Here is a 15,791-nt window from a genome sequence, read left to right as displayed (position 1 = left end):
GCACAACTTGGTCCAGCTTGTCGTGGTTTAACTCCAGCCAGCAACTAAGTACCACGCAGCCGCTCACTCACTTCCCCCATCCAGTGGGATGGGGGAGGAAATCGGGAAAAAAAGGTAAAACTTCTGGGTTGAGATAAGAACGGTTTAATAGAGCAGAAAAGAAGAAACTATAATGATAATGATAACACTAATAAAATGACAACAGTAGTAATAAAAGGATTGGAATGTACAAATGATGCACAGGGCAATAGCTCACCACCCGCCGACCGACACCCCGCCAGTCCCCGAGCAGCAATTCCCTGCCCCCCCCCACTTCCCAGTTCCTAAACTAGATGGGACGTCACATGGTATGGAATACACCGTTGGCCAGTTTGGGTCAGGTGCCTTGGTTGTGTCCTGTGGCAACTTCTTGTGCCCTGGCTGGCCATGAGAAGCTGAAAAATCCTTGACTATAGTCTAAACAATACTGAGCAACAACTGAAAACATCAGTGTGTTATCAACATTCTTCGCATGCTGAACTCAAAACATAGCACTGTACCAGCTACTAGGAAGACAGTTAGCTCTATCCCAGCTGAAACCAGGACAGTATCCACCCCTTATTCTATACCATTGACGTCATGCTCAGTTCCCATACCTTTAGTTACATCCTGATTAATCATCACCACTTTTCCAGTCCTTTGAGACATATGAACAATGATATATATATATCTATACACAGACACAGAGATATTATTCCTTTAGTTCATGAGTTATGTTCATAAAACATTTGTTGAGTTCAATTAGTTTCCGACTCTGGGCTCCATCTGTCATACCAGTCTGTCTGGGCAGGAGGAATGGTGCAAAGTCCTCTCAGTCGGTAGAGCAGAATTGGGCTTCAGTGCGGTGTGACGAGCAGCTGACATTTGACGTAGCAGGAGGATGGTGTGCACCGTTGGATTGTTGCATGCTGGAGTCAGTTCTGGTTCCATCACTATTGCATTTTGCTCAGTTTTATCGCAGTTCTTTCTTGCTATAGTACTATGGATATAGCATATAACAATTATAATAATGATAACATACAGTAGCAGGGTTATATAGCAACTAATATCATACAGTTTAATTTTGGCTATTTTCACCTAAAATCAAATCCCCTTGAGGCACACATCGGACTTCTCCATCTTTTCGCATCACCCACCAAGTGCACCCAGGCCCTTGAGCAAAAGCAATCCCACGAATGGGTTTACCATTGCCTGAGGCAGGAGTAACCCAGACTGTTTTCCCTAACATATTTTTCATGTGCACTACAGGGACTTTATCCCCTTCTACAGTACGTAAAAATTCTGATTGGGCAGGGGCACTCCGATTGGCAGATCCTCTGGTGTTGACTAACCAGGTGGCTTTTGCTAAATGTGTATCCCAATGTTTGAAAGTTCCACCCCCCATTGCTTTCAATGTAGTCTTTAACAGTCCATTGTATCGCTCGATTTTCCCAGAGGCTGGTGCATGATAGGGAATATGATACACCCACTCAATGCCATGCTCTTTGGCCCAGGTGTCTATGAGGTTGTTTCGGAAATGAGTCCCATTGTCTGACTCGATTCTTTCTGGGGTGCCATGTCGCCACAAGACCTGCTTCTCAAGGCCCAGGATAGTGTTCCGGGCAGTGGCATGGGGTACAGAATATGTTTCCAGCCACCCGGTGGTTGCTTCCACCATCGTCAGCACATAGCGCTTGCCTTGGAGATTTTGTGGGAGGGTGATATAGTCAATCTGCCAGGCTTCCCCAAATTTATATTTCAGCCATCGCCCTCCATACCACAGGGGCTTTAACCGCTTGGCTTGCTTAATTGCAGCACATGTTTCACATTCATGGATAACCTGCGCGATAGCGTCCATGGTCAAGTCCACCCCTCGATCTCGAGCCCATCTATATGTTGCATCTCTTCCCTGATGGCCTGAAGTATCATGGGCCCACCGAGCCATAAATAGCTCACCCTTATGTTGCCAGTCCAGGTCCACCTGAGCCACTTCAATCTTGGCAGCCTGATCCACCTGTTCGTTGTTTCGATGTTCCTCAGTGGCCCGACCCTTGGGTACATGAGCATCTACATGACGTACTTTTACAACCAGATTCTCTAGCCGGGACGCAATATCTTGCCAGAGTGTGGCAGCCCAAATGGGTTTACTTCTGCGCTGCCAGTTGCTCTGCTTCCATTGCTGTAGCCACCCCCACAGGGCATTTGCCACCATCCATGAGTCAGTATAGAGATAGAGCACTGGCCACTTTTCTCTTTCAGCAATGTCTAACACTAGCTGGATGGCTTTCACCTCTGCAAACTGACTCGATTCACCTTCTCCTTCAGCAGTTTCTGCGACTTGTCGTGTAGGACTCCATACAGCAGCTTTCCACCTTCGATTCTTTCCCACAATGCGACAGGACCCATCAGTGAACAGGGCATATTGCCTCTCATTTTCTGGCAGTTTATTATACAGCGGGGCTTCTTCAGCACGCGCCACCTCCTCCTCTGGTGACATTCCAAAATCTTTGCCTTCTGGCCAGTCCGTGATCACTTCTAAAATTCCTGGGCGACTGGGGTTTCCTATGCGAGCCCATTGTGTGATTAGTGCGATCCACTTACTCCACGTGGCGTCAGTCGCGTGATGTGTAGAGGAGACCCTCCCTTTGAACATCCAGCCCAGCACTGGCAGTCGGGGTGCTAAGAGGAGCTGTGTCTCAGTACCAACCACTTCTGAGGTGGCTCGAACTCCTTCATACGCTGCCAGTATCTCTTTTTCAGTTGGAGTATAGCGATCCTCGGATCCTCGATATCCTCAACTCCAAAACCCCAGAGGTCGGCCTCGGGTTTCCCCAGGTGCTTTCTGCCAGAGGCTCCAGGTAGGGCCATTCACCCCAGCTGCAGTGTATAGCACATTTTTAACATCTTGTCCTGTCCAGACTGGTCCAAGAGCTACGGCATGAACAATCTCCCGTTTAATTTGTTCAAAGGCTTGTTGTTGTTCAGGGCCCCATTTAAAATCATTCTTCTTCCTGGTCACTTGATAGAGAGGGCTTACAATCAAACTGTAATTTGGAATATGCATTCTCCAAAACCCCACGACACCTAAGAAGGCCTGTGTGTCCTTTTTATTAGTTGGGGGAGACATAGCTGCTATTTTGTTAATTATGTCCATTGGGATCTGACGACGTCCATCTTGCCATTTTATTCCCAAAAACTGGATCTCCTGTGCAGGTCCCTTGACCTTACTTTCCTTTATGGTGAAACCAGCTTTCAGAAGGATTTGGATTATTTTCTTCCCTTTCTCAAAGACTTCTTCTGCTGTGTTGCCCCATACAATGATGTCATCAATGTATTGCAGGTGTTCCGGAGCTTGACCTTCTTCCAGTGCAGTCTGGATTAGTCCATAGCAAATAGTGGGGCTGTGTTTCCACCCCTGGGGCAATCGATTCCAAGTGTACTGGACACCCCTCCAAGTAAAGGCAAATTGTGGACAACACTCTGCTGCCAGAGGGATTGAGAAAAATGCATTAGCAATGTCAATGGTGGCATACCACTTGGCTGCCTTTGACTCTAACTCATATTGAAGTTGTAGCATATCTGGAACAGCAGCACTCAGCGGTGGGGTAACTCCATTCAGGCCACGATAGTCAATGGTTAATCTCCATTCCCCATTAGACTTCCACACTGGCCATATGGGACTATTAAAGGGTGAGCGAGTTTTGCTGATCACTCCTTGGCTCTCCAGTTGGCGAATCAATTTGTGGATGGGAATCAGAGAGTCTCGGTTGGTGCGATATTGCCGCCGGTGCACCGTCGTGGTAGCAATTGGCACTTGTTGTTCTTCAACCTTCAGCAACCCCACAGTCGAAGGGTCTTGAGAGAGACCAGGCAGGGTAGACAACTGTTCAGTGCCCTCCGTCTCCAAGGCAGCTATACCGAAAGCCCATCGATACCCCTTCGGGTCCTTAAAATATCCCCTCCTGAGATAGTCTATGCCAAGGATACACGGAGCCTCTGGACCAGTCACAATGGGGTGTTTCTGCCACTCATTCCCAGTTAGGCTTACTTCAGCTTCCAATACAGTTAACTCTTGAGATCCCCCTGTCACACCAGAAATACAGATGGATTCTGTCCTGTTATAACTTGATGGTATTAGAGTGCACTGTGCACCGGTGCCTACTACAGCCTTATACTCCTGTGGGTCTGACGTGCCAGGCCATCGAATCCACACAGTCCAATAGACCCAGTTATCCCTTTCCTCCACCTGGCTGGAGGCAGGGCCCCTCTAATTCTGGTTAGAGTATTCAGTATTCACTTCTCGTAGAATTGGCTCAGAAGTCCCTTCAAGAGGATCAGAAATAAAGTCAGCCCTTCTACTCTGTTTGGAAACTGGAGCAGCATTTTTCCTGGTAGAATCCCCTTTTGTGGGGGTTTTTCCTCGCAGTTCACGTACCCGTGCATTTAGGACCGAGGTAGGTTTTCCGTCCCATTTCCTCATGTCCTCTCCCTGATCACATAGGTAAAACCACAGGGCACCTCGCGGTGTGTACCTTCTATATTCTCTCTCTTGGGCAGAAGACCGCTCACTCCTAATAGCTGAGACATTGGTCCTTACAGGTGGGGAATAGGACATATCCTTTTTGAATTGCTGGAAATCCTCGGACAGCTTCTCCACAGCTGAAATGCAGGCTTGTAGGGAGGAGGAGAGATTTTCTTCGTATTGACGCAGCTGGCGAGCCACTTCCTCCACTGTTGGTGCCTCTTCATCCTTCCAGGACATTACTGCCAATGCGTTGGCATAGGACGATGGTGCGCTCCGTACAAACTTCCGCCACATGGGTCGTGTGCATTGGACTTCGTCTGGGTCTTTGGGTAACTGTTGGTTGTCCGGGTCATGATGAATCGCCTCTAGCACGGCTAATTCCCTCAGATATTGAATACCTTTTTCCATGGTGGTCCACTTGCTTGATTGACATATAACATCTTCCTTAAAGGGGTACCTTTCCTTCACACTTGACAGGAGTCGCCTCCAGAGGCTGATGGCTTGTGGCCCTCTTCCAAGTGCCTTGTCAATGCCACCTTCCCTGGCAAGTGATCCCAGCTGCTTGGCTTCCCTACCTTCTAATTCCAAGCTATTAGCCCCGTTGTCCCAGCATCGGAGGAGCCAGGTGATAATATGCTCACCTACACGGCGGCCAAAATCTTTTCGCAAATCCCGCAGCTCACTCAAGGATAGGGACCGGGTTATTACCTCTGGTTCTGCCTCTTCCTCCGGTTCCCGTGATGACCCTGGTTCACCATTGTCCTTTGCTAAGCGAACTGATTTTTTTGTATATTTCCTTTTCTGTACGGGGGCAACCGATACTGGTCCAGGTTGGTCCTCTGGTTCAGTTGCAGTATCGCTCGCCGGGTTCTGGATAACCGCAGTGTCTGTTGCCGAGGTTTGGGTAGCAGCAGTGCTCCTTGCTAGGCCTGGAGGGGCCGCAGCGCCCATTGTTGAGGTTTGGGTGGCCGCGGTGGTCATCGTTTCGTTGTTAGGTCTAGAGACTTTCTCTTCCCTTTGAGGGTACTGAGTAATGTCGAACAGGGCTCGATAGGCGTGGGCCAGGCCCCAGCATGTTGCAGTGATTTGTATCTCTCTGGAGCTGCCGGGGTGACAGCATACCTTTTCCAAATATTTTACTAGTTCTTCTGGATCCCGCACTTGTTCAGGGGTGAATTTCCAAAACATTGGAGGTGCCCACTTTTCTAGGTACTTGCCCATACTACCCCACACACCCTGCCACTCATAATTATCTAGCCTTGGGGCACATCTCTGGTTGATCCTCTTAAATAGCTGTTTAACCTTAAACAAGAGCTGAACCACATTCAGAAGTCTGCTAATTCCTAGCAGTAGGGCTAGGACTGTGCTAGTCCCAACACCCCAGGAATATTCAAATTTTCCAAAATTCTCCAACACCATTGTAACTGGACTAAAGGAGAAAGGAGAGGGGAAGAAAGATTCCCAACCAATAGACTGGTTTTCCATGGAGGAAAGGTAAATGGTATAATTATCAATAATTTCCCACAGGTGGCTCCTGCCGTATAAAGGTGACAATGCTAAGTGCAAATACCGGATTAATCCCACAGCCAATGACTTTATCATACCATAAACCAGTGTTATACCACACATCAAAGCAAAAATCCACCTCCCACAGATGATAAGCAGTAGAAGAGGAACTATATACAGCAAGCGAGGTGATACATAACAGAGCTTTAAAAGCCAGAGCAACAACTCTAAGAACTCATAAATCAACATAATGAACGCTTGGAACAAATTTGTTTTAACAAGCTCTGGTCAGGTTTGTCGTTATCTCAACCCCTCGAGCCCCACGTTGGGCGCCAAAATGGACTGTCGTGGTTTAACTCCAGCCTGCAACTAAGTACCACGCAGCCGCTCACTCACTTCCCCCATCCAGTGGGATGGGGGAGGAAATCGGGAAAAAAAGGTAAAACTTCTGGGTTGAGATAAGAACGGTTTAATAGAGCAGAAAAGAAGAAACTATAATGATAATGATAACACTAATAAAATGACAACAGTAGTAATAAAAGGATTGGAATGTACAAATGATGCACAGGGCAATAGCTCACCACCCGCCGACCGACACCCCGCCAGTCCCCGAGCAGCAATTCCCTGCCCCCCCACTTCCCAGTTCCTAAACTAGATGGGACGTCACATGGTATGGAATACACCGTTGGCCAGTTTGGGTCAGGTGCCTTGGTTGTGTCCTGTGGCAACTTCTTGTGCCCTGGCTGGCCATGAGAAGCTGAAAAATCCTTGACTATAGTCTAAACAATACTGAGCAACAACTGAAAACATCAGTGTTATCAACATTCTTCGCATGCTGAACTCAAAACATAGCACTGTACCAGCTACTAGGAAGACAGTTAGCTCTATCCCAGCTGAAACCAGGACACAGCTTTTGCCATTCCCCTTTTGTTTAATTTCATGAAGACCCCAATCTTACACTTTTCCTTGTGTTATTCTTTAAAATAAAACCAGATATTGTTCAGAGGATGCAGAGGATCAGCAGCTCTGTCAGTTATCTTCCCATTGACTGGTAGAAGACACTGCTGCTCAAAATGTGAGAGGAAAAAAAAATACAATTCTTGTGCAAGCTTTATTTTCCACTGAGTCTGAAACTTCTGTGAAGGATTTCCTAATAAAAGTTCAAGTATACAGTTAGTTAATTTGTAGCACCTGTGTAACAACCATAATTTTAGCTCTTTAGCAAGGACTTTTTGCTGTTAGTTGCTAGCACTACACTGGTTTGTGTTAAATTGATTTGACAACCTTCCTGCAGCTGCTTCTGTGATGCTGCCTGCTGTGTCTGTCTGTTCTGGGCTGTCAGTCACTGGGGTGTTTCCTCACAAGTGTGAGGCTGCCCTAGTATGGTCTTTTCTCTTCAGTTTTGGCGAGTGAACCATTCACGAGCAGACACCCTTCACCATAAGCACTTGGTGGCCAGATTAGTTCCTTAAACCGATACGAATCCAGGTACACAGCTAACTGAGCAGCTGGGGAAAGTACTAAAAGCAGCGCAGGATTAGCTGTCTGTGCTGATGTGTGTTGAAGATGATAAAAATCTGGTGGAAGGGAATTCTCAGGAAAGCATCGTGGAAGAGAAGCAGAAGGGTAAAAGTGAGAAAACTCATGGGTTGAGATAAAGACAGTTTAATAGATAAAGCAAAAGCTGTGTGCACAAACAAAACAAAGCAAGGAATTCATTCACCACTTCCCATGGGCAGGCAGGTGTTCAGCCATCTCCAGGAAAGCAGGGCTCCATCACGTGTGACGGTTAGTTGGGAAGACAAACGCCATCACTCTCAACATACCCCCCTTCCTCCTTCTTCCTCCAGCTGTATATGCTGAGCATGACGTGATATGGTCTGGAATATCCCTTTGGTCAGCTGGGGTCAGCTGTCCCGGCTGTGTCCCCTCCCAACTCCTTGTGACCCCCAGCTGGTGGGGTGGGGTGAGAAGCAGAAAAGGACTTGACTCTGTGTAAGCACTGCTCAGCAATAACGAAAACATTCCTGTGTTATCAACGCTGTTTTCAACGCAAATCCAAAACATAGCCTGATACTAGCTACTATGAAGAAAATTATCCCAGCTAAAACCAGCACACTCAGTTAAGTTGATATCTGAGCTGCAAGCGGTAGAGAAAATGAGGTTACAGGTCAAAATTGAGAAAGCATTATCACAAAGTTAAAGACTGCAGATAAGAGCATGATGGCTAAGATGGAGAGAAACTTTTCGCACAAACAGAAATCTGAATGTTTGAGCAGCCTAATTTCTGTTGTATGCCGTAGAGGTTACAGAACTAACAGCCTGCCTACACTTGAAAGTCAATTCAAATTAAGATAGATTTTAATTTAAAATGCAGTATTTGTTTCTGAGTAACAATCAAACATGGACATTTCTAGTCCCAAAATAAAAGTTTTATATTCCTATGTGTTTTAATCCCTTTCAAAGATAAACCCTAAAAGGCTGCAAACTGTGATTAAAGAGGAATGTGTGGAGAAATACACCATTCAGGGATACTGCTTCAACAGTTAAGGGCAGGCAGATTTACAATTACCCAGACAGCAACTGAAGTTAAAATAGTGCAAATTATCAGGACTTTCTGCCAGTAGCTGCAAAAGTGAAACCACAAGTAAATGGTGAAGGCTGCTTGTGACATACCTGCTCAACCTTCCATTTTCTGTATGTATAGTCTGACTTTGAGCCTGCACCTCCACTTTGTTATTTTGGAACTGCAAACAATCTAACAGGGTCTCTAGGCAAATACCTGACAAAGAAGCACTGGGTGTATCTGCACTGCCCAGATCGCTTGCTGTCCCACAAAACCACTTCCCCTGTTTTCTGCAGTAGCTGTGTGGTGTGGTACCCTCGAGATCTCTTGTGGTAGCCCTGCTAGGTGCTTTCCCAGGCAAAAGCTAGACGCAGATCAGTTAAAGGTGACCTCAGGGTGGTAGTGAGTAGGCATATAAAATATTTTAATCATATTTGATAGTCATCACACACCTATAAAACTTAAGATAACAGAAAGAATACCCTTTATTCTGGCTTTTCAGTCAGTTGCCAAAAGCCATAACTTATGGCTACATACAATATCATTTCTGTATGTGCTTGAAACCATCTACAGAATTGCCTGCATCTAGGACAAATTATTTAATTAACATTTAATAAGCATATAGGCATTACATTAATATGCGTGTCTGTGTCTGGAGGAGAGGGAGTAACGGATATGAGCATGTGGCAGAAAATGTGTGAAATACCTTAGCAAAGATAATAGCAGAAGAGGCTACCTCAGGCATGCTGTGAATAGAGAAGATGTGAGACCAGTGGAGAAATTTTATAAATTGATTATCAGTTGAGTTAAGCGTCAAGAAAATCTGGGTCTATTAAGACGTTATGGCAGGCATAAAATTAAGCATAGTTTATCCAAACTTGTAACATATACTTATCTTTCTATTCTCTGAATTTTGCAAGAAATCACACAAAATGAAGGTAAATTAATTAAAATATGAGTGTGTTGAAAAAAATGCTATTGCTGTTGTAAATATAGGCTTCCGTTCATTGATGTACTCTTCAATATTGTTTAGCTTACAGACGTTGTGAAGTGACTGGGTAGTAAGATGACTCTTGACTATACCTGTGAAATGCTTTGTTAGCCCTGACTTTTAAATAAGAGCTTCTGATTTTTTTTATTTTTTTTTCTATTGCCATCCTGCCATTTCCTTCACAAACCTAGGAGATGGCCAAAGTGTGTTATGAGAGCTACCACCTCTGCTTCAGCCTGCCTCTGTAGTAATCCCATGATGAGCACTGCAAGCAAAGGGGCACAAAGGTAGCCCTATTTTCTCTGGTATTTGCTACCCCACTGGGCAGTGCAAGCCCTTGGGGAAGCAGGAAAGGTGTCCCAAGAGCAAGGAAGCCTTGGCAAAGTGGCCCTATAGCTGCACTGTGAAGAAGATGTATCTTTCTTCTCACGTCTGTTGATGTATATGGGAAAAACAGGTGTGCTATCATGGGATGATTGTCCCCAGTTAGGCAGCACAAAAGAGGTTGCTTTCCACAATGCTGACCAATACATCTTTCCGGTTTCCTTGTCCTGCCCTTTCTGCTTTTCATTTACTCAGCGTCTCTTATTTCATAAAGGAATTGTTAACTGGGCAGGATTGGAGAGCAGCGGCTGGGGTTGTACTCCATAATACCTTTTTGTTAAATGTTTGCTGTGAGGTTCAAAATGTTGGACATTACTGGTGTGCTGAGAGTCATCTGGATGTTAATGGGCTTCTCAGCAATTTTTCATTCTATAGCATTCCCAGAGGTGTTAAAGTTTACCGTATCAGAGCTTTCTAAGTGTAGGATTATTATCACATCAGATGGCAGGAATCTACAAAGAGGTGTTCTTAAAAATGCTTTCCATGAACAACAAGTTTAAGAAGAATAGAAATCTCTCTGTATTGTAGGAAGCGATGGAATTTCTCTTCTATTTACTATGCCTTCCTGTGGTATCAAAGGTGCTCCTTGGCAAGAGACAAAGAACTAGATGTGAATACTGATGGTGCAGTGAGCATGCTTCAGGGACAAAGTGTTTTAATATGAAAGTGGCAGCTCTGTCTTTTAGCTCTAGCAAAGCAGGAACTTAAATCCTAGTGGGATCGCTACATCTTTGCATCTCCTAATAGGCCTCAGATTGTAGAAGAGCTGCGCTGAGTGCTTGATTTTTCCAACAGGATAGAATAAGAGATTAAAATGCTGACTTTTTCACTGAAGTGATAAAAAGCCCCACAAAGCAAACAACAAACATCTCACTAATCTTTCACTGTATTTTTTAACCATTGTTGTCAGCATCTCTTAAAAAAAATCTTTTCAGAATTTGGCTTCTTTGCTTCCTAACCCTTCAGCATTTACACTTACCAAAAATTGATAAGACAAAGAAATCTCCTTGCTTGACTTTTCTCAAATATATGCACAAGAGCCTCAAAATCACTGCAGTGTTGCTTATGGGTAAGAGACATACATTAAAGTTAAAATGAATTAAAATGAAGGCCAAGCAGGGATTAAATGATCTATCCAAAGGCACCCAAGGATTTTGTGGTGGAAGTGAAGCTCCCATGTCATGGTAATGTCCCATCTGTCAGAGCTTCCTTGCTGCCACTGACGGATGTGAGTATTCTTGCATTCACTTTCTGCAAATACAAATGACTAGGCAAGGCAGAAGGCCATGGAAAACAGGCCTGTGAAAGAAGGTTGGTGTGTATTCAACCCTGCAGCACATAACATCTCTTGTCCCTAAGGTCCTGTTTGCAGAAGAAGGCAATGATAGACCTCATCTCAAAGACAGGAAGCTCTGTGGAAGCTAGAAGACACATTGGGCTCACTATTTTTAGTTTATTAAAGCTGCCTGTTATGTTTCCTTATTGTCTTCAGCTCTCTAGCCTCCTCTGAGATTTCTTACTCCACTCATTGAAAAGGGCAGCACGCTATGATTCCTCTGTCTTCTTTGTCCCCAGCACATAGGGTGAACATTTTGGTTTATGGCAGATGCTTAACACAAAACAGATGTGAAAGGGTCAAGGTAATGATGAGTCTGGTACCTTCCCAAGAAACTCCTTCTGGATCTTCAAGGGTAAAGAAAAGTTATCGGCATGGCTTGGGGGGTGGAGGACAGGGGAAAGGCATGGTCTTGGGAGTGTTGGGAGTCCTTGTTTCTGATTTGTTTTAATCTTTTACCTTCTTTTTACTATGAACCCCCAGAGCTTAATCATTGTGTATTATTACCTTTGTAACAGAGCAAAGTTATCATGTTGCACATGTTTTAAGGTGCATGCTATTTAAAGTCAGAATTCTTTTTCTCTACCTACTTAATTTTGCTTCTTTAATGAAGCCTTAGAAAAGTAGTTTCAGAAAATCTTATTTATTTACTCATGTTCCATTTCACTATCAACAGCAAGGGGTTTTTTTCCTCCTTTTATAACACAAATACATTCAGAGCTCAAGCAAGAAAGCATTTAAATACGTATAATTTAAACTAGCTGCCCAGTCATAACCAGAATTCATCTGTACAAATTTTGTCACAAGGGAATGACTCCTGGTGTTCTACCCGTTCTGTTCCACAGACAACCCGTGGTCTGGTCTCTGCACCTTTGAAGTTTTGTAATTTTGCTGTGTACGGTGGGGTGGAACATGTGAGAGAGCTCTTCTGGTGCGTAGTCAGCCTTGTACTATGTTCTGGGACATTATATTCTGGGCAGAAGAATTTTTTTTCCAACACTGAGGTTGAATAAGAACACTTATACAATCCTTGAGAGGGTACAGTGAGGAGGAGCTGCTGGTATGCTTATGTTCAAAAGAAGCATAAAGGTACTGGGCTTCCACCTCAATGCACATGGGCTCCTACTACATGGGCCCCAAGATACAGGCTTTGGAGAATAAAAATCTGTGTACAAGGGCAAGACTTCCTTTGGACAAGAAGACTGGGTGTCATGAAATGGAGTAGTTTGGACTGCTTAAAGAATCACCTTCAAGGGCATTAGTGAAAATTATTTAATAGGAGTTTATACAAGTGCAACTTCACAGAATTCGATGGCAAGGTTCACTCTATTACTTAATACATGGATGAAACGTACACAGGAAAATTAAGTTAGAATCAAACTAAAATAATGTATACAGAGACCACAGTCGCAATAGGGTAAAAGAGAAACATATAAAGGAAAATGGAGTTAGAATTTATTTCTTGTGATTTGTACAGAGATCAGGAATGTAAAAAAGGTAGGGGAGACCCTCCTGTTGAGTCACAAGATTCAGAGAAGACCCCCTTGCTTTCTAAACTCCTGTCGGAGCTTAAGTGCGGCAGGATCAACTCCTAGTCCCAGACTTGGGCAACGGTTTATGTCTAAAGGGATTATAATAGCAGCCTGAGATTTATTCACAGTTGAATAAAATTCACGACAGTGACTTATGTGTATATTAATATACTTGCTATAGATATTCAGGTTAGTACACACGCACGTGCACAAAGACACTAAGATACATATATATATTATATATATATATATATAAGCAAGTAAAAGAGGTACACCTGTTAAAAACCTCCCTCAAGTTCAGTGAAACTATTCATGTCAAATGCTTCGGCATCCTTCTCAATGGGTGAAGGGTTGAGCCTCAAGGAGCAAAGAGTATCAGCCCAGGTCCCATTCGCTTTTGGCGGCAGACCTCCGATCTTCGCAAACTGAAGAGTTTGCAAGCTCTGAGGGGCGTCCCACTCAGAGGGAGATGCAGGTTGCAGCCCGCTGCGGTCCAGGAGAGCTTAAAGGGTCTCACTTAATACCGCTGCTTATGGGTTCAGGAGATGATTGGCTTTAGTCATCAGCAAATTACTGAGATTCCAGTAGCAGTGGTACCATTTCACACGCGTCATGATTCAGTTAAGGAAGGCTCGAAGGCTGTCAGAGAATGACTTAAGACTCAGATACGGGATGGTCCAAGGCTGTCAGGGGAGGACTGAGATCTGTTCCAAGGCTGTCAGGAAATGACTAATTATCCCTACTCCCGTAGCCAGCCTCCGCCAAGCAACAAGAGTCTTTGTTATGGTCAGTGCAGCTCCCTGTGTTAGCCATGCAAGAGTTCCTGGTATGGTCAAGGGACGCTTAACTGCCCAACTCATTACAATTATGCTAAGGCCTAGCGAGACTTCCCGAGTTTGTAGGTCAGCCCCGAGAGAGGGGAAAATGCACCACCACGCTGGGGTGTAAACACCAATCCTTACCCTCCTCTACTGGGTTAACTTCAGTGTTTTTAGGATCCTCTGTTTACCTTGGAGGATCTGACGGTACTGATTGAGGTACTGAGTTTCTCTATTCTCCCCAGAGTTGTCTGTCCTTAAACAAACTTTAAAAAGCAAATCAGAGGTATTGTTTCATGTTAGAGAGTTTTAGATTTGTGACCCTACTGCAAACCATTATAGACAGTAATATGTAAACCAGGCGGATTAGGATAGCTTCATGGAAACAATATTCTTCATTTCTTTCCCCTCATTTGGAGAATTTTTCAGCTTTTGCTGATGAATGTAGACACAATAATAAGAATAAATCATAAATAGAGGAGAAAAATATGTGCACTATGGTGACTAAAAGGAAATACGAGAATAGCAGATCAATGAAATCTAGCCAAGTAAATTGAATGCGTATCTTCTAACCTGAGTTAGGAGAGATTTGAACTTTACTGAGAAGTGGCTGTTTTCCTCCATAATCTCAGTAAAAAACTGCTGGCAAAATGAAAAATTCCCATTGCTTTATAGAATGCTTACTTTTGCACTTTCTAACTAACTCTTCCCTCATGTAATAATCTTCATCCCCTCCAAAAAAATAGCGGGGGGGGGGGGGGGGGGGGCGGGGCGAGGCGGGGGAGGTATTTCTCCTTTAGCTGGAGAGCTGGCATGAAGAATATCTTCATTGGCTGCGAAAGCCAGTTACTGCTCCCAATGGAAGCACGCTTTGCTATACTTGAATTGCCCCAGCACTACGACTTCATGTGTTTGCATGCCTTTAAAAGAATTATTGTGCACATAGACTTAATAGTAACAAAATGAGCTGAATTCTGAACTTGATTTGGGTTCTGCCCCCCCCCCCCCCCCAAATGTGCCTGTTAACACTCATACTCTTACCTTACAGCTTCTAACCGCTGCCCCTTGCCGCCAGCGCACGCAAACTGTGCCGCCAGATCAGTGAAACTATGCCTTCTAGGTCCATTGTATCAAGAGTGAATTAATTTTTTCCCCTCTCAGTCTTGGCTGTCTGAGCGCTGGCCCCTCCCCTCATGCCGGCTCCCCTCTCCTCGCAATGCTTAGGGGAAGAAAGTGCAAGCACCCCTCCGCTTGTTTTATTTAACTTGTGTCCTTTCTGCCCTGGTTTTCGCCCAGGGAAGCGGAGGAGCGGGGCGGATGGCTCCGCTTGCCCGGGCGAGGCTAACCTGGCTCTTCTCCGAGGAGGGCAGGAGGGAGAGAGCCGGGGCTGCAGGAGCAGGAGGAGCAGCAGCAGCAGCAGGAGCAGCAGCAGCAGCAGCAGCAGCAGCAGCAGCAGGAGCAGCAGCAGCAGCAGCAGCTCCCACTGCAGCCTCTTTTTTTTATGCGGGCTGCCCCTCTCCGCGCAGCCAGTGCAGCCTGCCCTCGGCAGCGGGCTGATCGCCTCCCTTCAGCCGCATTTGGTATGCATGAGCACTGCCGTTCCCACGCAGAGGGCCGCTTTCTTAAGGAGGCTCGGCGGCTGGAGCCGCGCCGCCCGCCCAGCCCAGCCCTCTGCCCGCGCCGGGCCAGCCCTGCCCTGCGGCACGGCGGGCGCGGCGGGCGGGATGCGCGTGGGGCGCCCGCGCCCCGGCGGGCGGTGTCGGCGGTAGGCGCTGCCGGGTCCGCGGCCGGTCGCCCGGTGGGATTCGGCGGAGGGTCATGAATCAGACCGATGCTCCGCGGCCACTCAACTGGACCATCCGGAAGCTGTGCCATGCCGCCTTCCTCCCCTCCGTCCGGCTTCTGAAGGTACGGGGGCAGGGCTGCGGCGGGAGGCGGCGGCGGGAGGCGGCTGCCGCTGGGCGCCTGCCGCTGGGCGCTGGGCGCCGGCCGCTGGGCGCCGGCCGCTCGGGGTCGGCCGCTCGGCACCTGCCCGGGCGCGCCGCGGGCGCTGTTGCTGGAAAGTTGGTTCGGAGGTAGTCCCGGCTTGACTACCGCTTAGCTCCCCTGCTGCCG

General features: G+C 46.1%; 1 protein-coding gene across 9 annotated transcripts in view; it reads left to right on the top strand.

Annotated features, from left to right (window-relative positions):
• Positions 1-15,791, top strand: part of TRPM3 (transient receptor potential cation channel subfamily M member 3) — a 471,646-nt gene that overhangs the window by 171,963 nt on the left and 283,892 nt on the right. For 4 of the 9 annotated variants that reach the window (XM_049795467.1, XM_049795466.1, XM_049795462.1 and 1 more), the window contains exon 1: positions 15,438-15,584. The exons of the other annotated variants lie outside the window; for them this stretch is intronic. In XM_049795467.1, coding sequence (XP_049651424.1) covers positions 15,495-15,584 — 90 coding nt within the window. In that variant the 5' untranslated portion in view covers positions 15,438-15,494. Of the gene's footprint in view, positions 1-15,437; positions 15,585-15,791 lie in introns of those variants that run through there. 9 annotated transcript variants of the gene reach the window in all.

Source organism: Accipiter gentilis, chromosome Z (genome assembly GCF_929443795.1).
Source record: "Accipiter gentilis chromosome Z, bAccGen1.1, whole genome shotgun sequence".
Classification (NCBI taxonomy): domain Eukaryota; kingdom Metazoa; phylum Chordata; class Aves; order Accipitriformes; family Accipitridae; genus Astur; species Astur gentilis.
The sequence above is the reverse complement of the archived record's forward strand: the minus strand, read 5'-3'. Positions and strand labels throughout refer to the sequence as shown.